Raw genomic sequence first — 24,557 nt, 5'->3', positions numbered from 1 at the left:
CCATGTCCACTAGGCTAATCCAGGCTAATCTCATCTCAGTCTTAAACTAATCACATCTGCACAGATCCCTTATTGCAAACAAGGTAACAATTGCAAATTCCAAGGATTGGGATTTGATACCTTGGGTGGCTATGATGAATCTCCCAAAATAACCAATTTTCCCAGCAACACTTGTTGCAAAGATTTATCTTGCTGGACATATTGGCACATGCCTGTAACTTGGGAGGTAAGGTCAGGAAGATCCCAAATTCAGCAATGAAGTGAGACCTTGTCTCAAAAAATAAAAAGAACTTGGGGATGTACCAAATATATAATCTTTTCCCCATTGAACTGTCTTGGCACTTTGTTAAAACATAGGAGTTCACTTCTGGACTCTCAATTTTGTTCCATTCATGTAGACTTGCTAACCATAGGAAGTTATGAATCATAAATCCTCCAATTTTGTTCTTTTTAAACATTATTTTGGCTACTGCAGGGCCTTTTTGTTTTCTTTCTTCCTCCACATTTCTTTCTTGCTTGCTTTGTGCAGTGCTGGGGATTGAACCTAGATCTCATCCATGCTAGGTAAGTGCTCTGGCACTGAGAGACACCTCCAGCTCTGTTGAGTCAGGTTCTCACTATGATGGAATTGGAAGATGTTCCCACCTCTTTTTCTGAAAGAAGTTTATGAGCTATTGGTATTATCTCTTTAAACATTTGATAGAATTCAATAGTGAAGCTGTCTGTACTCATACTTTTTTTTGTGGGAAGATTTTTAAATTACTAATTCTTGTTATAGGTCTACAAAGATTTTCTATTTCTTCTAGAAAATTATATTGCTTTGACAATTGGTTTCTTTCTTGAAATATGTTCATGTCATTTGTCTTATTTGTTGGTATAAATACATACAGACATATATAATATTCTTATAATCTGTAAGATTGGTAGTGATGTCGCTTCTTCAGGTCTCGATTTGGGTAACTGGTGTCTTCTCTGGTTTTGGCCATTTAGCTAAGGACTGGGCAATTTTGTTGACATTTTTGCAGACAGACTTTGGTTTCATGAATTTTCTCTATTTTTCTGATTTCCTCTCTAGCTTTTTTCCTTCCTGCTGCTCGCTTTAGGTTTAATTTGTTTTCCTTTTTCTGGTTTCTTAAAGTGGAAGCTTAGGTTATTGATTAGAACCCTTCTTCTTCCCTGACAAAGGTATTGATTTGTATAAATTTCCTCTTAACGATTGCTTTAGCTGTCTCATGTAAATTTTGCTATATCGTATTTCATTTCATTCAGTTCATAATATTAAAAATCTTCCCTTGGGTACCTTCTTTGATCCATGGGTCATTTGGAAGTATGCGTAATATCTTGGAGACTGTTTCATGTGCACTTGAAAAGACTATGTATTCTGGAATCTCTGGGTAAATTTGTTCAAGTTGGTTGATGGGATTCAGGTCTTCCATATCCTTAGTAATTTTTTTTTTCTGGTTGGTCTCTTTATTAATGAGCTATTCAAATCTCCAGCTATTATTGTTAAACTATCTATTTTCAATTATGTCAGTTTTATTTTAGATATTTGAGGAGTCTATTTATAGAAGTATGTACAGGCTTGTGTTTGTAATAATGTTTTTTTTTTAATTTCTAAATTTTGTTCTTTTTAGATATATATGACAGTAGAGTGTATTTTGATGTATTATACATACATGGAGTATAATGTAGTAATGTTTCCTTTAAAAATTTTTTTTATTAATTGTTGATGGACCTTTATTTATTTATATGAGGTGCTGAGAATGGAACCCAGTGCCTCATACATGCTAGGCCAGTGCTCCACTACTGAGCCACCCCGCCAGCCCACTGTAGCAATGTTTCTTAACATGACTTTTCTAATATCAATATATGATTCTTCAGCTTTCTATGGCTACTATTTGCATAACATATCATTTTTCCATTTTTTTCTGATTTATGTTTTAATCTAAAGTATGTCTCTTATAGATCATAGTTGGGTCTTTCTTCTTTTATTTAGTCAATTTCAGCCTTTTAAAGGTTTAGTCCATTCATACTTCGTGGAATTTTCAATATAATTATGCTAGTGTTCCAGAAGAGTCATGTGTTAAAGACTTGGTCCCCAACACAGAAATATGCAGAGATGGAACTTTTGGGAACTGATTTGATTATGAGGGCTCTAAATTTATTTATTTACTTATTTATGTACATGTAAATGTTACAGCCAAAATAAATGTTTTCTCCTCATCTGTGAGTTAACCAATTTGATAGATTACTAATTTGGACTACTGGGTGGTGGCAGAAACTAGGCAGCTGGGGTGTGTATGGTTGGAGGAAGGTCACTGAGGGTGTGACCTTGGGTATTATACCCTGCCCCTGGCCTCTATTTTTTTAAAATATTTTTTTAGTTGATAGACCTTTATTTATTTATTTACATGTGGTGCTAAGAATCAAACCCAGTGCCTCACACATGCTAGGCAAGTGCTGTATCACTGTATCAACTCTACAACCCTAGCTCCCGGGCCCCTTTCTTGCTCTCTGATTCTGGGCTGCCGTGTGAGCTCATCAATTTTCCTCCACCAGGCCCTTCTGCCATGATATTTCTGCCTTGGAGCATGCTGACCATGAATTAACTATAACCTCCAAAACTATGAGCCAAAATAAATCTTTTCTCTTCAAAGGTGTTTTCCCCAGGTGTTTGTCAAAGAGAGGAAAACCTGACAACACAGGCTGAAATTTTCCTGTTTTCTATCATTTTTGTACTTCTGTTCCCCCTTGATTGTTTTCTTTTGTGTTAAACACTTTTTAAAAAAATTTACTATTTTAATTCATCTTATTTTTGCTATTCTTTTGATACAAAAATCTTGTTATTTTATAGTGTACAATGTGATGTCTTGATTTATATATATATATTATCAAAAGATTCACTAATAAAAGCTAACATTTTTCTCACCAATTTCCTTTGTTAAATTTTTTGTTATTCCTTTTTGAGTTACTGTTTGCTCTAGGGATTACAATTTACATTTTAATTTATAGTAATATATATTAGAGTAACTTAGTTCTCATAATATAGAGTAAACAAGTTTATGATATTTAAGTTTTGTGCTATTGCCATGTATGTTATGACCCCTCCCCAATAGCTATAATTTATGCTCTGTACACTCTTATATCTTTTAAAAGAGTAAAAATGCAAAATGCAAAACATATAGTTTTAAAAATAAGTTTACTCGGGTTCAGTGGCAAAGTACTTATCTAACATGCACAAGTCCTTGGCTTCAATTCCCAGAACTACAGAAAAAAAATTTACTTCCATATTTACCATTTCTGTTCTTCCTACAGATGATGTCAATTCCTTCCAGGCTGAAGAAATTCCTTCAGGGTAGTAGTTCCCCCTTACAAACACGATAGGGACAGAAATTACTTTTGCAAACTCCAAATGGGTTTTTAAATCATTCCATAGACTTTTCAGTTCTAAAATGATCCTGATCGAATGACGAGACTATAAAACTGAACATGGCTTCCTTTCAGGGCTGTGGAATGGGTTAACCAGTTAATGAAAACTGACATGTTATGAATGTAGTCACTTGAGGCATGACATTTTGGTCAACAACAGACCACTCATATGACAGTGGGCCCACAAGATGATGTCACCTAGTGACATCACAGCCATCTTGGACTGTGTAGTACACTTTATGATGTTTGCATAATGATGAAATCACCTCCCAAACTCACAGTGTGTCAGTTTTAAAGCAACATGTGTATTTCTTTCATCATACACTCACAACTGCATTAACTCACTAACTCACAACAGTTAGAAAGACATTAAGTGGAAAATTCCAAAAAAATGTTGGAACAATTTGTAAGTTTTAAATTGTGTGTTCTGAATAGTGTGATGAAATCTCACACCATCCTGCTGTCCCTCTGGGATGTAAATCATCCCCTTGTCTAATCTATCAGCATCGTGTTCTAGCTGCCCTTAGTTGCCGTCTCAGTAACCAAGTTTCACAGTGCTTGTATTCAGGCAGCTCTTACGTAGTAGCAACTCTACCTTCACCTGACTTCATCTCATCATGGAAGTATTTATCACTGCACATCAGCATCACAATAGAGTGAAGATATTTTAAGAGAAGTTACAGTCACGTAATTTTTATGACAGTCTACTGTTATGACTGCCCTATTAATTTCTTATGTTGTTCATTTATATGTGATGAGTCATTTTCCTCTTGCTGGTTCAAGATTTTCCATCTTTAACTTTCAACATTTTGACTATGATGTGTCTAGGTATAAATCTTTTTTTTTTTTTTGCATTTATTCTAGTTTGTTGGCTGAGTTTTTAAGAATAGGTTGATTTAAAAGACTCAAATTTAGTTGGTTTAAAAGACTCAAAAAGTATAGGTTGATTTAAAAGACTCAAACTTGCAATCCTCTGTCTCAGGCTCCTGAGTCACTGGGATTACAGGTGTATATTTTACACCTGACTCAGGAGGCTGAGACAGAGGATTGCAAGTTTGAGGCCAACCTCAGCAACCTCCTGTCTCAAAATGAGAAAAAGGGCTGGAGATGTTGCTCAGCGTAAGCACCCCTGGGTTCAATCCCCAGTGACAAAAGACAAAGAAAAACTCAAAATTGGGAAGATTTTGGTTATTATTTCTTCAAAAATATTGTCTATCCCTTTCTCTGTCATTTCTTCTTGTCTGCCCTTCCCATGCCTGGAACTGGTTGACAGGTCTCAGATGCTCTATTCATGTTTCTTCCAACTCCATGCATTCTTCTTTAGATGGGTTATTTACTAATGACCTATCTTCAAGTTTCCTGATGTCTTACCATTTTGTTTTTCTTAGTAGTTATTTTACTTTTTAACCCCTGATTTTCCATTTGACTCATCTCTTTTTTGCTGAGATTGTTACTTTTATTGCTTTTCTTCAAATTTATTAATATGGTTTCCTGTAGTTGTTTAACTTATCTATAATAGTTGTTTTGAAACTGTCTGCTAAATCTAATACCTGGTGACAATGGAGATGGCTTTTTTGTTTTTGGTGGCATCAAGATTGATGGAACACAGGGCCTTGCATTAGGCAAGTGCTCTACTACTGAGCTATATCGATAGTATCTGATTTTTGAATATATCTCACAACTGGTGGCATGTTACATAAAGTGGTTTCTTTTTAGTGGAACATAAAATAAACACACATGGTACATTAGTTGAGTTCTGAACTTGATGAAATATTGCTATCTATTTTTTGTCCCAAATTTCCTCAAAGCCCTACTTCTCCTGAGTCAGAATCTAGTCGTAGCTGATGAGAAGGGAGCAGTTGTGCTGTTTCCTCCTCCCTAGTGGGCAACTATATTGGGTAGAAACAGGTTCCCAATGGTTTCCGTGCTGTTCAACCAAGGCTGTTTTTTTTTTGTGTGTTTTTTTTTTTTTAACCAGGGATTGAATTTAGGGGCACTTGACCCCTGAGCCATATCCAGCCCTATTTTGTATTTTATTTAGAGACAGAGTCTCACTGAGTTTCTTAGTTTCTCACTAAGTTGCTGAGGATGGCTTTGAACTCACGATCCTCCTGCCTCAGCCCCGCCGAGCTGCTGGGATTACCAGTGTGCGCCAAGGCACCTGGCAAGTCTCCGCCTTATGAAATGCAGGATCACTGACAGAGAACTCTGGAGTCACCTCACTCTTTTACAAAGAAATTTGTAACTTGCTTCAGTTTGATACAAAATTTTCATTTTGCCTCAGTTTGATACAAATTTTACTGTTTCAATCAGTTATACATTTGTTGTGGTAATATTAATGAACTGTGGTCACTCTACAGTTTACTATAAAAACACTATCTTTGGTTCTCTATTAGTACTCTGTGGTTCTGCAGGTTAGTGCATTTCAAAGACTGAAGCTGATTAATGTGTATTGTTCCACCATCTTTCCCAGAAACTTTCACCATGCATATTTAGTAAATAATATGAAACACCTAGATGCTATTTTGATTTAGAAAGTGTCATAATGTCACTGGTATTTTTTGTGGTCCTTAGTTGCCAATGCTTTAAGTCTGCAAGAAACTAGGAAATTTGAGATACTGTATACTCTTTGGTTGGGTATTAAAGAAAGGGAATAAGAAATTATTATTTTCTGAAACAAAACAAAAAACCACAGGCAAAAAGAACACTGCTTTAAATTTGCAAAAAGGTAAAACTGAGACTATTCTTTTGAATACATTATATATGCAAATAGACTGATTAGGAGGAATGTGCATTTATTTCATTAAAAAAAACAAGATTCATCCCCTGGACAGTACTGTTTCCTTTAAAGCAGCAGCAATTACAAGGCACATATGTAAGAAATACCTCAAGCAAAACAGAAACTGAACATTAAAAAATATGTGTCATTTTAAAAAGATGTTGAAGATTATCTGTTAACATGAACATAGCTTATAAAAATGACATCATCTTTTACAATTTTATTCCTTTATTTTTTAATAAAAGAAGGAATAATGGTGTAATGCCTATGTGCTAATCCCGTAGCACATATCAGAAACCTCTATACCATTTAACTTCATTTGCTAAAGAGAAAGCAGCTGAAGTATAGCTTACCATTTCATTTTTACTGCTTTCACATTTTTCTTAGAGATCTGAAATTCATCAGATGAAAAGAAAAAGTTTTCACTTTTCTTACCTTAGAAAAAGCCTGTCATTTTATGTCCCTAGGCAAACCCACTGTATCATAAAAAACACTTGAGATAGTTTAAAATATCAAGAATATGAACTGAATTTGGGGATCAACAAAACAACCTTCTTCCTAAAGATTAGAATCAACACATAATAAACTAAAAGGTAAATTATATTAAAATAAAATAGTGTTTTATTTAAATTATTGCTCACTTATGAAGCAAAATAATTATTCTCTGGTTAGGGATACTCAAATTAGAAATGGTATAACATCAATATCTAGTATATATAAAACTCTAGGATTCAAATATATTATAGTGAAATTTATGATAATCCCAAAAGTGTTCCTTTGTATATCGGCCACCATTTAGCTTTACATGAAGACTAGAAAAGCTATGGTTGAATTAACTCTTCAGTAGTAAGTTCACATATGAAGTATTCCTCTCAGCTTTAATTAAGTTGCCAAGTCATTTTTCAATGAAATATTATTAGGAGTGCTTACAGAATCAATAGGACAGAAGGGAGACGAGAAATATGACGACGACAACAACAGTGAAGAATATAAAATATTAGTATAATAAAACATTTAAACAGCACTAAATAGCACAATTTAAATACTAGTTACACATCATCATTAGTCTTTCTCTTAGAAAACCAGTTCCTGGGCTTTAGATGTGTTTTCTCTTTAAAAATCACAAGCATTCATTCTTCTCAAGGTCACACATTTGGTCCATATCCAAGTTGTTTGGAAGCACTCCTGTCAGATATCCTCGAGTTCTCTTTAGGTCCCCCCCTGGCCACCAAGAGGTCTCAGTTTTGTCTGCGAGCCACTGGGTGCTGGACTCCACCTAGAGCAGGACAGTCTGGGCTACCTCCTTGATGGTGGATGCAGCTCTCTCCAGTTCCTCCTCTGTTTGTTCGACTGTAACCACCACCCTGATGCTGAGAAATAATAAAGGATATTAGAAATCACTGAGTCAAAGTCTACACCGTGGGCCAGCCACCTGAGGCCAGAGAGCCAAATCTAGCTGCTACCTTTTTGGTCCACCAAGTTTTGCTGGAACTTCACTTGCTTATAATTCACATACTGTCTCTGGATGCTTCCCTACTACTACAGCAGAGGTGAGACTGTGAGGGCACTCTATGGCCTGCAAGCCTAACGAATTTACTATCTGGCCACTGGCAAAAGCTTTACCTCCCAGCCTATACCATGGTGTGTTCCTGGGCAGAGTGATCGTGCTGTGAGGCCTGCTATGGAGGCTGAAAAACTGTCCTCTCCATGATCTGCTACTCCATGCTGGTGGCAGGACGACGACAACTCAGGCACACAGCAGGAATTCAACACTTCTCACATCAATTTTAGCATTGTTTGTTTGTATTTATAATTCAAAACAATGTGGACACTTTATAATACTTGGAGGCAAGGCAGAAATTTTCAAGTTCTCAGGAAATTAAAGAAATATGACCTCAGGGCTTATAGCTGAGTGGTAGAATGCTTGCTTGCCTAGCATGTGCAAGGCCTTGGGTCCATTCCCCAGAACCATACAAAAAACAAACAAACAAACAACAAAAAAACACTGGAAATATGAACTTCATGGGACAAGACTAGCAGACCACCTTTGTACCCTCCACTTTCCTTTGAAAACACTTGCTTCATCCACTGTGTAGTTACTTATTGAGCTGTGCTGTTTGTGTATGGAGCATCAAGGGCACAAAAGAAGCATGACTCTAGTCCCCCGTGTTGGTGTTCTCACCAATGAGCAAGTAGACTCCATACTTGGATAGGCACAACATTAACAAGATCAGAGCTTAATGGCACTTCTTTTCAGTTGCTGCCTAAATGATCTCCACAAGTCCCAGCGTGGCTTCGCATGTACAGAACATTCCAACTCCTCAGGTTTTCTCCTGTACACCTCTGGCCCTTCTGCAGCTATCCTCGGGGCCTGAAGATATACTTGAAAGGTTTCCAAGCCACACTGAACCTGGAGTAATCATGCCTCCTTATCTGCAGCAAGGACACAATGCCCAGCAGCTGCTTGAGGAACTCACACAAATGCTCCTTGACTCTGATGGGATCACATCCTGATAAACCCATTGTACTCCGACAACACAGCAATATACCGAACCTGCTGAACCTCCTCACTGAGCTTAGCCACTTTAAATATGCTTTGAATACTTATGTTAGCCAACAGTTGGAAAATTCAACCCACACCAAGTCTATTTTTTAAAAAAGGTATAGAATATCTCACACAATTTACTGAATATCATACTGAAAGTGAAACAGAACTGTGGATACACCTTCATGCTGTGTGAAGTTGCAAATGTTCAGCCAAACCACTAGAAGCTGGGGACAGTCTGTGCTCAGTTCTCCTGGCTTAGAATGGTCACCTGCTTTCTTCTGTGACCTCCTGAAGAGGGCTATGGTTTGGGTGTCCACCTCCTCTGACTATAGTACTCAGTCTCTTTTCTCACCTTCCTTCAACTGTTTGTATGCTTCCGCCTTTGCTTCAGTGTTTGCTGATGAAGCACTCAGCACTCTGGCCAGCACGGGCAGCAGGACAACTGTAGCTGAGACATATCCCTTCCCTATAGGATGCTCCTCATGGCAGAAACTGCTGCTACAGAAATTGCTGCCCTTGGAACGTGGTAGATGGCAGCTGATCACAACCTGTTTGCCCCAGTTCATTTCTGGGATCCCAGGCATTTATTTGAATTAACTGAGAGGATACTCAGTCCTGAGGTGCTTTTCAGTTAAAATTCAAAAACTTCTAGTTTAAGGAAAAAACTGGTGTCATATTGTATTTATAGACAGATATTCTTCCATATCCTGTGATACTCTTCCAAAAATTTTCAAAACATATATTTCATGTGGAGTTTAAATAGGAAAAAAAAGTGAGGTCATATTTTAATATCAACCAACCTTGGAGGAGGGAGGCACTTCTCTTCTTTCTCCAAGTAGCGGGCCTGAGTTAATGCAATACTTCTGTTCATGCACTGAAGGAAGAAAAAGGAATACATTAGCAGCCTGGACTTCAGACACTGGTAATTAAAACAGGAAGGTACACTGAAAACCTCTACAGTAGATTTAATTTACTCTTCCAGTTATAACTGCTAACAGACAAAACTAAAATACCACAATATAATCTTGAGCAGCACTCACTCCACAGAATTTTCTGCAATAATGGGTATGTTCATGCTGCAGTGTCTGGGACAGTCGCCACGAGCCCATGTGACTCCTAAGTATCCAGAGAAATGGCTGCGCCACAAAGAGACTGCATTTTACTTTATTTTTACTTGGTTTGAATTTATTCAGCCACGGTGCCTGACATTTCAGATAAAGCAGAGCTAAAACACAGGGAAGTAGTATGAGCAAAGCCTTCTGGGCCAACCCAGAGCTGGACTTAAGAACAACATTAGCAGGCCAAATCAGAGAGAAATTGCTTCAATTCATCTGTGAGCAGTAACGATAATTTGTATGTGTTCCATTTGGGCAAGGTGCCACCAGAAAGTCTGGTGTTGAGTTTCTTGTACATCTTTCCTGTGTATCAGTCACCTGTCAACATTTTTTTCTTTTAAATTAAAACAATCTCTACTAAAATAAAGCAAACATAAAAAACTGGAAACAAGATTATAGGTGATGAAAACATTTCAGGATTAAAGATAGGAATGGTTGTAGAACCTTGTGAATATATTAAAAACCACTGAACTATGTGAATTACATGTGTAAACAAATATAAATATATATAAAATCACATAAAAATAAAATCAACAGAGCAAGAGGGTGACATAAAGGGAAGAACAATGCCTGGCTGTATCAGTCCAAAGGGATCATGTTGTGAGCCTCAAGGACTGGGTGGGAAAATCAGCCTCTCACCGATTCCAGAGCCAGGAAGTATACTTGGAAGCATGAGGCCCCTTGGAAACATCTGCTGACTCTGGTCCTGGCCGGGTAAAAGGCACTATAAAGCACAGCTCAGTGTGTGAACAGAGTCCTGGTGAGCCACTCAACATAAACTCGGCAAGAGTTCTTCTCGGTTCTACAAATTGTAATGAGAGTCACTGTATCACAGTTCTTTTCTCTCTTCAAATATGAAAAGAAAAGGGGGGTGGGACAAAGATTGTGAGGATTTTTCAGATGGGGATTGTGATTATGTGAAGAAGCTATAAGCACTTTCTGTTTTCTTAGTATAAATGAAGTTTCCAGATAGTACTTTGTTCCCTGTCCCAGGATGCTCTCTCCTCACTCTGCTCCCAAGATGGTGTCCTGAGAGACCCAGCATCCAACAGGAGTCCACAGAGAGACGTCTGGGGTCTGTGAGCTTCCAGAGAATTTCACCTTCTCGTTTTGTTATGAGGATAGTCTATGGAAGCATAGTTTGGTCATTTCAGGTACATGAGTGCCTGGTCCCTCTCGGGAAGAAAGCAGTTTAACTACTGCTATCTAATGAAAAAAAGAACAGAGGGGCTGGAGATGTGGCTCAGTGGTAGCGCGCTTGCCAAGCATGCGTGAGGCACTGGGTTTGATTCTCAGCACCACATAGAAATAAAATAAAAGATATTGTGTCCACCTGAAAAAAAACAAACAACAACAACAACAAAAAAACCCTAAAAAATAAAACAAACAAACAAACAAACAAAAAGAACAGAGAGGATTTAGTATGAAGCAGATACACTGGCATCTAACTGCCAGCATCCCCCCCCACGCAAATGTGTGTAGACCACTGTCCTGAGCTAGTTCAAGAGGAGACTGAATGAAGGAGAAAAAAGAGTCCTCCCACAGGATTCAGCACAGTCACATGCAGCTTACAAGGGGCTGCTCCATCGCCATCAGCCTCAGACACCACTGAGGGTGGCTCTGCTGAAAACCCAGACTCACCTGATACATGAAGGTAATGTAATACATTTTAACTGTCCAGGCTTACCATGTCGTTTGTAGTGAATTCATAAATTTGTTTTGGTCTTGCTTTTGTCTAAGAACTCTAATCACAAACTCACTTTTGCATCTGTACATATTTAACAGTGCCTGAGGGAACACAGGTGACATTTCCTCAACCATTAGTCACTCCAGCCCAATCCTTCACACTCTGACACGTTTCCTTAATTAGGAGTCTCAGATTCTGGGTTTTGTCAACTGATCCTAAAAGGCTATATACTGCATGCAGTCCTCCATGGACACAGTTCAAACATTACAGGACGGAGGCAGCTGAGATACTCTGTGCAGCCAGAGGTGGCCTTCACACCTGGGCTGCATACTGACCAGTCACTGTGACTAAAAAACACCTGCCTGAGACGCCACATGGACAGAGGACTGGTATGGGGGGCTGGCCTGGAAAACACAGAGGTCAGAAGGCAACCATCATTAGCAACACAAGATGCCTGGTGGTACCATCTTAGGGCAGGAGCCTCTGAAAAGAACTGTCAACAGGGCCAAGAAGTGGAGTGAAGCCCATTTTCATTCTTAAAGGTAAAACTGATAGCCAGTGTTGCCCAGGGGCACATGCTCACAGTGCTGCAGGACCAAGGGATGGGTCTTACAGAGGAGGAGGACAGCTCAGAGGACAGTGAGGAGGAGGGCTCAGGAGGCAGTACTGCAGCTTTCCTAAGTGGTTGCTTACTCTCAATGTCTAAGTCGTAATCAGAAGAAAAATGATTTTCAGGAAATAAATTTAAATGCATCTCCCAAATTAGAAATATTACAGAGGACTTCCTTCTTCCTTTCTGATTAGGGAAGAATTATGATTTCAGGATGACAATGATGGGCTGTCTTCCAGCTACCAGAAAGGTGAGGTGCAGAGGTGTGTGTGTGTGTGTTGGGGGTGGGGTGTTTGCCCCGTGTCCGTAGCTGTCCCAGAATGTTTGGGAATATAATGTGCATATAATGCCTCCCAACCAGAATGTCTGCCAGCCTGTGAGAGCTTCCTGCAAAGCTAATTATTCAGGGGATAAGTTGAGTGTATTTAAATAAAATGTGGCCTGAATGCCCAACTTCAGTGGGAGCTGAATTGACCCAATGGGAGTGAGGGCCTGTGGCCTGTCCCTAGAGGCACACTATGACCCAGCAGAGTCAGCTGGGGACTATCCACATGCTGAGTGTGGTGACCAGCAGCTTCTGCTATACCCTGTTTCTTGGGGCAAGGAGATCTTTCTGAAAAATGACATAAAAAACTGCTAGAAGTGAGGGTGGAAGAGGTGGGGAGGTTCACTTGAGTAAGTGAAAACTGACCTGATTTACGATTTCCTGAAGTAGTTTCACATCTTTCTCTCGAGACCCAGTGCTCTCTTCCAGTTGTAGGTGAAATGCTGGAGAGAAGGACTCCCCCACCACTTTTAATCCAGAAATGCTGAAGAAGGAAACACACATACCCCCATTAATCCCTTCTAGGCTCAAAGCTTTCTCATACATAAATAATTTTAAAAGTCCACTGTCAAGGCCGAATGAACAGAACAGAATTTATGATTCTGATGGATGCACTGTGTGGTGTGAACCTGCGCTTTGGGCAGTGCTTCCCAGGATAGGAAAATGCTCACAAAGCAGTTCTGTGAGTGCGGGACTGTGAGAAAGGCTCCCTGGCCCCAGGACGACGCAGTGGCCTCCTGTCTGTCCTGTTTCTAGCCTCCCGGTGGGAGGCTCATGTGCTCCCTTCCTGACAGAAACCTCCTCCCAGGTTCCCTGGGCGTGGTCCATCATCACCTTACCTGCTCTGCTCTGCTCTCTGCTCCCACTACAGCACTGCGCATGCCTGGGCCCACTCCCGTGTTGTCTCTGGGGGGTCTGTTTCCTCAGCACCCACGTCAGGGAAGGTCCATTCTACCATTTTCTATTTACCCTGTTTGACTACTTCTTACTTATGACAACTTATAATGTGATGCTTCCTTGCTTATTTATAATAGAGAGGCATGTATCTTCTCTATTATAAACTATAGGAATGACTCCTGACATTTAACATATTTTGACTGCAGTAAGATTAAAAATTTCCTTCTTTTTAAAAGAGAGAGAAGAGAGAGAGAGAATTTTTTAAAATTTATTTTTCAGTTTTCGGTGGACACAACATCTTTATTTTATTTTATGTGGTGCTGAGGATCGAACCCGGTGCCCCGTGCATGTCAGGTGAGCGCGTTACCGCTTGAGCCATATCCCCAGCCCTAAAAATTTCCTTCTTATGTGCATGATTTGTTTAAAAAATTTACTTGGATTAAGATTTTCTTCTTTCTTGGTATTAACAGCAGAGACAACTTTTTTGGGATTAAAATTCTATATTTTAAAATGATTATGACTTTCAAGGGTAGCTTTCAATCTACCCTTGATTATCATGAGAACCCCATGCCATATTATTTAGTCAGGTTCACTTAAAGTCCATTTTTTAAAAAATATTTTTTTAGTTGTAGGTGGACACAGTGCCTTTATTTTTATTTATTTTTATGTGGTGCTGAGGATCAAACCCAATGCCTCACCTGCACTAGGCGAGCACTCTACCACTAAGCCACAATCCCAGCCCTTAAAAGTCCATTTTATCCTATAATAAAAAACATTGTTTGAGTTTTGGTGACATATGTCTATCTGAAATTTGGCCAAATATTTGAGATTGCTTTAATTTAGTTTGTTTTGCTTAGATTTATTTTTTTCTCTTTGAAAAGATCTTAAAAAGCATTCAGTGGTACACTTGAATTTTCTTGGTTTGGGACTACTGCTATTGTATGGATAAAGACTCCCCCAAAGAGAGGGGGGAGCACCGAGTTAATGGCCTGGGGCCCAGGGGAGCACTGATGGGAGATATGTGGACCTTTAGGAGATGGGGCCTGGAGAGAAGGACTTCCCCACCACTGGAGAGGATCCAAGTCTCTTCCTCTTCCTCTTGTTTCTTGGCTCATGAGGTGAGTGGTTTGTTCTGCCATGCAAACCGCTTCTCCAAAGGCCCAAAGAATGGGGCTATTGATCACTGGCTGGAATTCTAAAATTGTGGGCCATAATAAACCTCTTCCTTTTCTAATTAATCTCAGGTATTTTATTGTAGTGATGTATTTTATTGTAGTTAGCTATAGTACAGCTAACAGGTGGTAGGAATCATGTGAGATGCTGGAAGCTAATTTCATCTGGCTTTCAGTCTACCCTTGAACATTACTAACTTGTGTCTCCTTTCCTTAAATGTAATACATCATACCAGAACCTCTCTTTAAAACAGGCTGCAGGTCTGATTCATGGAATTTTAGAATCTAAGGATCTGAAGTGTGGGGAAACCTTCAAGATTAGTTCTTATACTAATGTAGAAATTAAGCAATGTGCTTTCAATCTACTTCCTATGTGAATTTTTAACAGGTATACCAGAAAGTATCAATTTTCTTGATCATATTTTCTCAGAGGAGAACTTTAAAAATTACTTTTTAAAATATTTCACATAAATCAAATAGCCTGGCCTTTGCTCAACATATACAAGGCACCTGAAGCCCAAATCTAGTTTGTACTTTGACCAAATGTGCTCAGCTTCTGTGGTGCGTAGGGCAGAGATTGGTGGGAGAAGAAATGAAATAGCATGGCCTATCTCTGTCACTAGAAGAGAAAAATCAAGTGAGTTTAACTAAAATCAAATAGACAAAAGCAATCATGAAATTCATTTGGAAAAATAAGAGACCCAGAATAAACAAAGCAATCCTTAGCAAGAAGAGTGAAGCAGGAGGTATCACAATACCAGAAGCCAAACTATATTACAGAGCAATAGTAACGAAATTGGCATTATTTTGGCACCAAAATAGACATGTAGACCAACGGGACAAAACAGAAGACAGAGACAAACACATATAAATACTAGACAAAGGCGCCAAAAACCTACATTGGAGAAAAGGTAGCTTCTTCAACAAATGGTGCTGGGAAAACTGGAAATCCATATGTAGCAAAATGAAATTAAACCTCTCTCTCTCACCCTGCACAAAAATCAACTCAAAGTGGATCAAAGACAGGTCCTAGAACAGACACCTTATGCCTAATAGAAGAAAATATAGGTCCAAATCGTCATCATGTTGGATTAGGACTTGATTCTTTAACAAGATTCCTAAAGTGTAAGAAGTAAAATTAAGAACCAATAAACGCAATGGATTCAAACTAAAAAGCTTCTTCTCAGCACAGGAAACAATCAGTAACACGAAGAGAGAGTCTTAGAATGGGAAAAAAAACTTTACCACATGCACCTCTGATAGAGCACTCATCTCTAGGATATATAAAGAACTCAAAAAACTTAACACCAAAAAACCCCAAATAACCCATTCAATAAATGGGCTAAGGAACTGCATAGATACTTCACAGAAGAAGAAATACAACTGATAAACATATAGAAAAATGTTAATTATTTCTAGCAATTAGAGAAATGCAAATCAAAACTACTTAAAGATTTCATCTTACTCTAGTCAGAATGGCAAGTGCTGGTGAGGATGTGGGGGGAAAAAGGCACACTCATACATTGCTGGTGGGACTGCAAATTGGTACAACCACTCTGGAAAGCAGTATGGAGATTCCTCAGAAAACCCAGAATTGACCCAGCTATCCCACTCCTCATTTTATACCTAAAGGACTTAAAAATCAGCACATAACAGTGATGCAGGCACATCAATGTTTATAGCAGCTCAATTCACAATAGCTAAATTAGGAACCAACCCAGATGCCCTTCAACAGATGAATGGATAAAGAAAATGTGGTATATATACACAATGAAATATTACTCAGTCTTAAAGAAGAAATTATAGCATTTATAGGTAAATGCATGGAACCAGAGAACATCATGCTAAGTAAAATAAGCTGATCCCAAAAAACCAAAGGCCAAATGTTTTCTCTGATAAGTGGATGCTGATTCACAGTGGGGGGGAGAGATAGAGAAGAATGAAGGAACTTTGGATTGTGCAGAGGGGAGTGAGGGCACTGGGTGGGACTGTGTGGCTGTGAAGGACAGTAGAATTAGATAGACATTATTACCTATATGATTACACTACTGCAGTGACTCTGCACCATCTGCCAGAGGAATGAAAAGCTGCGCTCCATTTGTATTCGATGTGTCAAAATGTATTCTACTGTTATGTATAACTAATTAGAACAAATTAAAAAAAAACAGAAGGGAGGCCAGTAGAATAGAAGAAGGGGATAGGGGAGGGAGGGGAGGTACTGGGGAATGAAACTGATCTAATTATACTGTTTTATTGTATGCATGCATGAACATATTATAAAAAATCCCACTGTTATGTATAATTATAATGTGCCAATAAAAAGGGGATGGGGAAACCCAAATGGACAGAGTGTTGCTCAAACCCCGAAACCCAGAATTTTTTAAGAGCCTAATATACAGGCTTTAAAAAACAAGTTTGGCAAATGTTTCATTTTATCCAAATAGGTAAATCCCATGCCCTGGGCTAGGTTTGAGCTCAGGGCAATCAACAAAGCAGTTACAGCCTCTTGCCATGCTCACAAGCTAGGGAGAAAGCTAGACGCCAATCACTGTCTTTCACAAGGGACGAGGAACCTATAAGTTTCTGAAACAAAGGCAAACCAGCACAGGCTGCTAAATTCTCCCCAACTCTATCTCAGAGATGACAAGAGTGAGTCAAGTGGAGAAATTAAAAAGAAAACAAAAGACAATGTAATGAAACAAGAGTGATAAAATGAAAGAAATTAATGAAAAAAAAAAACTACAATAAAAATATATAGAGCCCCAAAATAACTTGCTATAGGGAAGATTGTGGAAAGATCATTCTGAAAATGAAAATGGACAAGAGGGAAACATAAAAAGGGAAAATAACAGAGACACAGGAGAGATAATCACAGACTATCCCAAACAACAAGAGGTCCCAGGCCTAGATATCCTTTAAGGATGGGGGCTACCCGACTCTAAAGAAACAAACCACGGAGACTTTTCTTCTCTGTGGCTCCATGAAGCTCTTGTTGAGCAAGAATGACAATGCTTCTACACAGGGAATAAGAGGAGGATGCCTGCTCTTACTGCACTGCTCAATACAGTATCACAGACCAGACCAATCCAATAAAAGAAGATGTATAAGAATTGGGAAAGAAAGACAGAAAACCATTATTGCAGATAACAGGACTTCTATGTACATCATCACAACACAATGAAACAAACTACAGGACATAATATCAATTTAAAAAATCATATTCTTACATATTAGCAATAGCCAAGTAGCAAATATAAAGCACAACCCCATTCACAATAGCAACAAAATCTACAGATAGTCTAGACATTTTCTTTTTTTTTAAATACTTTTTTTAGTTATAGTTGGACACAGTACCTTTATTTTATTTATTTATTTTTATGTGGTGCTGAGGATCGAACCCAGGGCCTCACACATGCTATTTGAGTACTCCACCACTGAGCCACAACCCCAGCCCTCTAGACATTTTCTTTAAAGGTCTCATAAAGATACAAGGGCCTTTCTGGAGGAAAATATTTAAATTCCATTAAAGAACACAAAGGAAGATTTAAATAAATAGATGATGTTCATGGGTGACAATTCCCTCCACAGTACTTGAAAAAAGTAATACAATTCCAATCAAAATGCTAGTAATAATTTTGGAGAAAACTGTATTCCAAAACTAAGATAGTAATAAAAGCAAATATAGTAACAAAAACAGAATTGAGCAAATAAACCAATAAATGGAAGAGATGGATCAAAAGCAGACCTATGTACAAATGGGAAATGTATATGATGGTGGCTGCCCTATAAATCATTAGAAGAAAGGATGTGTCATTTGGATGTTTCTGAAGCTGTCCTTACTCATCTTCTCTCGACTCCAGTTTCTTCCTGTGGCCACTGTCCAGTTTCTGTTGCTTTTTATAGAAAACTGATAAAAATTGTCATCTACTTTATGTTCAATCCCTTTCTTCCCAGTTTCTGAGGAGCCTCCTGCTACCAGGCATTCCACCCCTACTGAAGTGCTCACTGTCACAGTAAACTCCATATTATGAAATCAAAGACTTATCAATGTTCGGTGACCTGCCAGGACTGTCAGAAGCAGCACGCTGCATGCTGACCTACAAAACCACCTTCTTCAGTTGGCTTCTGGACTCTTCTGCTCTGCCTTTTCCTTACTTGATTTCCTTCGCTGTTTTTTTGACTTCTTCACACTGAAATGTCTTAAATAGTATCTCTATGCTAATGGCTTCAAGCTCAGGACTTATTCTCAAACTTGTGTATCCAAATGCCATTCTCTACTGGATGTCTGATGAGCATGCTAAGCTTAATACATTCAACACTGAATTTCCCCACCAAATATTTCTTCCAGTTCTATGCATTCACTTATCAGCTACTCCATTTTGTTGCTCAGTCCAAAAACCTTAAGATCAACCTCGAATCTTCTTTCTCACTCACCCTGCATTTGAACTTCTGGCAGACAAGAGTGGATTCCTCTTCAAATATATCCAGAACTCAAACACTTTTAACTGCTACTATGGAGGTGAAACTCAACACCACCTTCTGCCTGCATCAATCTCTTAACTAGTCTCCTTGCTTCTGTTCTTATTACAGAACAATATATTATTTCACACTACACAAGAGTAATTATGTCATGACTTAAATCTAGTTGTGCTATACCACTCTTTCATGCAAAATCATGCCGTGCCGTCGTGCCTGAGCCATGGCCAACAAGGTCATCACCTGGCCCTCACCTTCCATGGCTTCCCCTACTTCTCCCCTCTTGTCACACTGGCCTCAGACTTCTGTTTCATCTGTCGTCCCTTCTACCTCTCCTTCAGCATGTGTTTAGTATGAGGTACTTGGGAGAGTCTCCAAGTGTTGCTACTGAGTAGGTGAGTAGATGTAAGGCCTGGAGTCCCAAAGTGTGGCAGAGAGAAACAAAACTGTGATTTGTCCACACATGGGGGTCATGAAACAATTTAAAACTTCAGGTAAGGAAGAAGGCAAAAACCCTAAGACGGCAATGAAAGAAAAGAGGGCCAGCAACGAAGTCCTAAAGAGCAGGGTTTTGAAGAAAGCCTTTAAAGGAGACAAAGATAATACAATTCAAAGCTGTAGAAGGAAACCCACAAATGTGGTGTAGCAGAATCTCAAGAAGGAAAGAAAGAGTGGTCACCTGTGTGAAAACCATGGCGACATAAGACAAGCCTGGTGGATTTTGTATCACAGTAACGACCAGTGGGGACAGGACCTCCACAGGATTGGTAAAGAGTAAAAGCCAGGTCTCAGCAGTAGGTTTCTAGTACAAGTGAGAAATGAGAATGTAGAGAAAGCACACGCAAATCTTGAGAAGATTAGCTACAAAGAGAAACCGAGAAATGGGGTAGATATGCTAGAGGGAAATGTGGGGCCATAAGTACGGGGAGTTTAAGGATAAGAGGGTTGAGAGGACTTGAATGTTACTGAAATAACTCAGCAAAGGGGAGGGACTGATGATAAGGCAGAGTGGACAACCAGTGGCGCTCAGTCCTTAAGAAAGATAAAGGGCCTGCAATGACTTGTATATAATAGAGCAGGGGCTGGAAAATGGGGAAGATTAAGTGACAGCAATGTGGTTAGGTTGCCCACAAAAAGGAACTTCAGAGAGAATAAAAGGCGGGACAGAGCTGGGGTAGATGGAGGCCTGGACTCTGGAAAGGAACACAGTGAAGGACATCTGAGGCTGTGGTTGATGAATGTGCAGGGCTCCCAGCATCCTGCAGTGTGCTGGCATATTAATATTTCAGGAACCAATGCAACTGGAATCAACAAGTAATATCCCTCCAGCATGAATCATGCAAGACTAACTTCTGCTACTATCACAGACACACCCAGAATTCTAATTGTCTCTGCCCTACTTTATCTGGAACAGCTGCAATCTACTCCTTTACCTACTCCCCTTTTCTTTCAGCAGTCCCTGGTTTCCATATGGTGCAACAGAGAAAGACTTCCACAACTGAAAAGGCAACAAGGAAACCCTCAGGCAGTGTGAGATCATTTCCTATGAGACCAGAAATCAGCGTGAAGATGTCACACCAACCTTATTTTTTTTCTCAAGAGGAATCTTAAAGAACTGCTCCTCTGCAATTTTTACTTTTTATAAAAAGAAAACAAACACATGTAACATTCACTGCAATTTCATTTCTTTTTCATGTCTTAATTTAAAATAAAACTTAGTTTACTAAAAAGTAACATGGGCAGGAGGAACTAGGTGCCATCCAGTGACATAACACTTAACATTCTTTATCTGTGCAGATTAAGAGCAATACTACAGTGTTTACCTTGGTGATTTCTTGTGGGAAGATGCTGGACTATTACTTTTATCTTCTGTATTGCTATAATATGTTGTTTATAAAAACAAAGGCACGATTCTTTAAAACAATGGCAGAAAAGTTGCCCCAGTTTTATACCTAAATAAACAGTTGAGTGAGCTGTTTTTGGTTTCTCGGCTGCAATGTGGTCAAATTTTAAACTTTTCATTTGTTGTTTAAGTATGGTACAGATAATTATGTTGGTTGAAAATTATATCACTTACCCTTGTAAAGCTTTATGAATTTGCTGGCACTTTTTCTTCAGCACTGCAAAAATACCTAAATGGAAAAAAAAATTTGGTAGTATAACCTAAAAATATTTTTAAAGGCCCAATTCAAGTGCATCAATTTAAAATGCTGCAGGTCTTTTTAATTAGTATCACTGAGCCAGTATCAGCACTCCTCTGAAAGCTTGAACTTTGTCTTTGGCACCTATTACCTGGCCTCTTCTCACTCGGACACTCCACTTTCAGCAAAATCTGGAATGATGATTTCTGAGTAAAACAACTACTCTTGTTATTCCAAGATTCTACAGATAACATGGCAAAAAATAAAAGTGTACAAATCTACTACTTATTTCTTTATTCTAAATTATTTGGTAAAAAAAAGTCAACTATAACATTAAAAAAAATTTTAATGTCATAAAATTTTTTTTAATTTAAGGAAAATTCAAAAACAAAAGTATCTGACCAGGAAGCAGAGGAGTCAGGCCACCTCATAAGTAAGCTTCTGAATGTATGCACAAATTTGACTCATATCTTCTGATTCTCTGAATTAATGTCAACACTGAAGATTCAGGCATGCCAGGTATCAGGCCTGCTTCTCCCTTCGTTTTAGTTTTGGTAAGGTGGTACTATTACAGCCAAAGACCACATTTTAAATTATCCGTTGACTTTTATTCTGCTAAGTAAGCTATTGGTAAACCAGGCTTGGCCTCAGTACTAGCTGATGATTCAAAGGCTTTAAGAAAAAACTAAAATAGTTATAAATTCAGAAATACCAAAGAGCAGCACATTCTGGTTAATTTCTTAAAAAACTATAAACCAAACAGTGACTGGAAAATTTACATGAATGACAACATCTAGGCCAGCACTAATGTAACCCCCCTCCTCTGGGCATCTTCTCCAGCTACAGCAGCCAGCCATGCTTTGTCTCCATCTCCAAGCCTAGGACAGAAGCTCTGGTCCATGCCTTTGAGGCAGGGACAACTTTCACTGTCAGTCTTCCTATAATTGCCAGATACAGGATGAGAACTCCTCATTCAAAATGCTTGGAACATTTCAGATTTCAAGAGTTTTTTGAATTTTGTAATATTTACATAAAACTTACTGATTGAGATTCCCTAATTTGAAAACCTGAAATGTGCATGTCTATCCTCAAAAAATATTGAATTCTGGATTTCAGATTTTCAGAATAGCAATGTTCAACCTGAAATGTGATTCGGAGCCTAAATTTTATTTTGGTAAATAATTTCCTTTAGCTAATTCCTCCAAAAAGCAAGACAGTAACATAGTTAAAACAACCTGAGTTTAAAAGATTGTACCTGGATTCTCTTCCATGATGTTGAGGGCTTCAATGGCAGCAGCAGCCAACAAAGGAGGTAGTGAAGCCGAAAAGCAGTACCCCTGGCCGGAGAGTCGCTAGGAAGGAACAGTCAGAAGCATCACACATACTTCTTGGGGTAAATATTTGGAAGGCCTGGGTCTTGACACTATCTACTGAACAGTGTCTCCACATGTGGTGAAGGGGTAAGATTCAGCCACGAGTAATCCATACAAAGACTTGTTAAAATGGAGATAATTCCTAAAGATACTGAGAGAGTCTTAAAAAATTAAAAACTGATAAATTGAGAGTAAAATTCTGTATCATTCTGAGGTGACAATGAAGCAACCAGTGTCAGATTTTGTTTGTTTTTAAGAAAGGCTTACCTGATGGTCAATTACAAACGACCTGCCACAGCAGAAACCTCCAATGGAAGCAAGTGAATTCTCCATGTTGGCACTAATAAGATCAATATCATCAATCTGAGAAAATCAGGAGAAAGTGATAGTTATTCCTCCATGGGGGGAGACAACATGGATGGACATCAATTCTAGAGATAAAACTTCAGTGTTAATTATGTCTGTAAATATATGGACTCAAACAAGCTACCTACATGAAAATAAAAGAGTAAAAAAAGATACAAAAAAAATCATTAAATCTATTGCTATAAGAATCACAGTTTTATGGTCTTCTCTGAAGTGTCTCATTTTACACTTTTCTGCTATTTCATCATGCATTCACACTCAAAGCGGAAAAGTAAATTAAAAGATGAAATCTGAAGCAGTTTAATGTTAAAAATACAGTTTACAAAATAAGCTTTTTCCACTGCTAAAACAGTGGGCTAACTAGCCTTTACCCCAGAAAAAACTAAATCTACTTTTTTTTTTTTTTTAAAAGAAATTACTCCAAAACTCCAAATATCATGGCAATAGAATTTCTGACCAAAGCAGACCAACTGGGCAGTGATAAACCTAACTAGCTACCCTACGGGCCTCTAAGTTCCTACATCTTCTGATCTTGTACTTTTGCTCTCTTCTTTTGCTCCATCCCCTAGCATCAAGTTCCATTTTGGGTACATAGCAGGAGTTCAATTAAGTTCTTCCTTTTTTAAAAATTTATTTTATGTGGTACTTGGAATTGAACCCAGGGGCACTCTACTGCTGAGTTGCATTCCTGGTCCTTGAGTTAAGGGCTTTTGTTAGGTTGTTGAAGGTGGTCTTGAACTCGAGACTCTTGCCTCAGTCCCCTGAGAAGCTGGAATATAGGTATGTACATGGCATCTTCAGTAACTACATCTTGAGGACTGTGATAATGAATTTGATAGGTTCACATCTGGTGTGTTTTTAAGTGATTCACAGATGCAACAAAGATCTACATTCCTGCTAAACTTCTATAATCTTGCTCTTAAAAAAAAAAGATTGTTAACCTTTTATTATGAAAAGTTTCAAGCATATATAAAAATATAATAGAATGAAGAAAGCCCATCACCCAGATATAATCATCATCAACTCAAGAACAACCCGGTTTTGTCTATGGCCCCATATTACCTGCCCTCATCACCTGTTTGCAACAAATCCAGACAAATCCTTTTACTACTATCATAAACTTTTAAAAGGACTTCTAAGGCAATTTTTAATGATTTTAGTAAATGCATTGCAAACTTTAACTGATTCTAGAAAGAGACATGAAAAGTCAAGATCACACACTCCCACTTCCAGAGGGAAGATGGGTTCCCCTGGCCAGAATGACCAAACCCACTGTGGGCTCAGTGAGAAGACAGAGACCATAGTTTCATCCCTCCACAGGGATGAGAAGCACTGTCTTATATCTATGAAAACCCAGCACAATAGAGCCATATGTTTCCTATAGGAGGGGAATTTCCCCCAAATGGAGAACTTACACTGATTCCATAGTGCTCAGTGACTCCTCGGCCATGCTCCCCAAGGACTCCAAATGAAAGACTTTCTTCCAAAAAGATTCTTGCTTTGTATTTATATTTTAATTTAACCTAGGTGTTAAATAAAAAAATAAAAAAAATCCAACTTTAAAATACTAATGATTAGCAGCAAATAGAGTATATTTCAATGAAAAAAATTAAACCTGAAAATGTAAGCACAGTTGACT

General features: G+C 38.5%; 1 protein-coding gene across 1 annotated transcript in view; it reads right to left on the bottom strand.

Annotated features, from left to right (window-relative positions):
- Positions 1 to 6,207: 6,207 nt before the first annotated feature.
- The window catches only part of Sptlc1 (serine palmitoyltransferase long chain base subunit 1), a 58,894-nt gene continuing 40,544 nt past the window's right edge, over positions 6,208 to 24,557 (bottom strand). Inside the window, exons 8-14 of the mRNA XM_015503978.2 lie at positions 24,334 to 24,441; positions 22,820 to 22,915; positions 22,435 to 22,531; positions 21,116 to 21,170; positions 12,860 to 12,977; positions 9,557 to 9,630; positions 6,208 to 7,578 (exon numbers count right to left, since the gene is read on the bottom strand). Coding sequence (XP_015359464.2) covers positions 7,485 to 7,578; positions 9,557 to 9,630; positions 12,860 to 12,977; positions 21,116 to 21,170; positions 22,435 to 22,531; positions 22,820 to 22,915; positions 24,334 to 24,441 — 642 coding nt within the window. The 3' untranslated portion in view covers positions 6,208 to 7,484. The remainder of the gene's footprint in view (positions 7,579 to 9,556; positions 9,631 to 12,859; positions 12,978 to 21,115; positions 21,171 to 22,434; positions 22,532 to 22,819; positions 22,916 to 24,333; positions 24,442 to 24,557) is intronic.

Source organism: Marmota marmota, unplaced genomic scaffold (assembly GCF_001458135.2).
Source record: "Marmota marmota marmota unplaced genomic scaffold, marMar, whole genome shotgun sequence".
Taxonomy (NCBI): domain Eukaryota; kingdom Metazoa; phylum Chordata; class Mammalia; order Rodentia; family Sciuridae; genus Marmota; species Marmota marmota.
The sequence above is the reverse complement of the archived record's forward strand: the minus strand, read 5'-3'. Positions and strand labels throughout refer to the sequence as shown.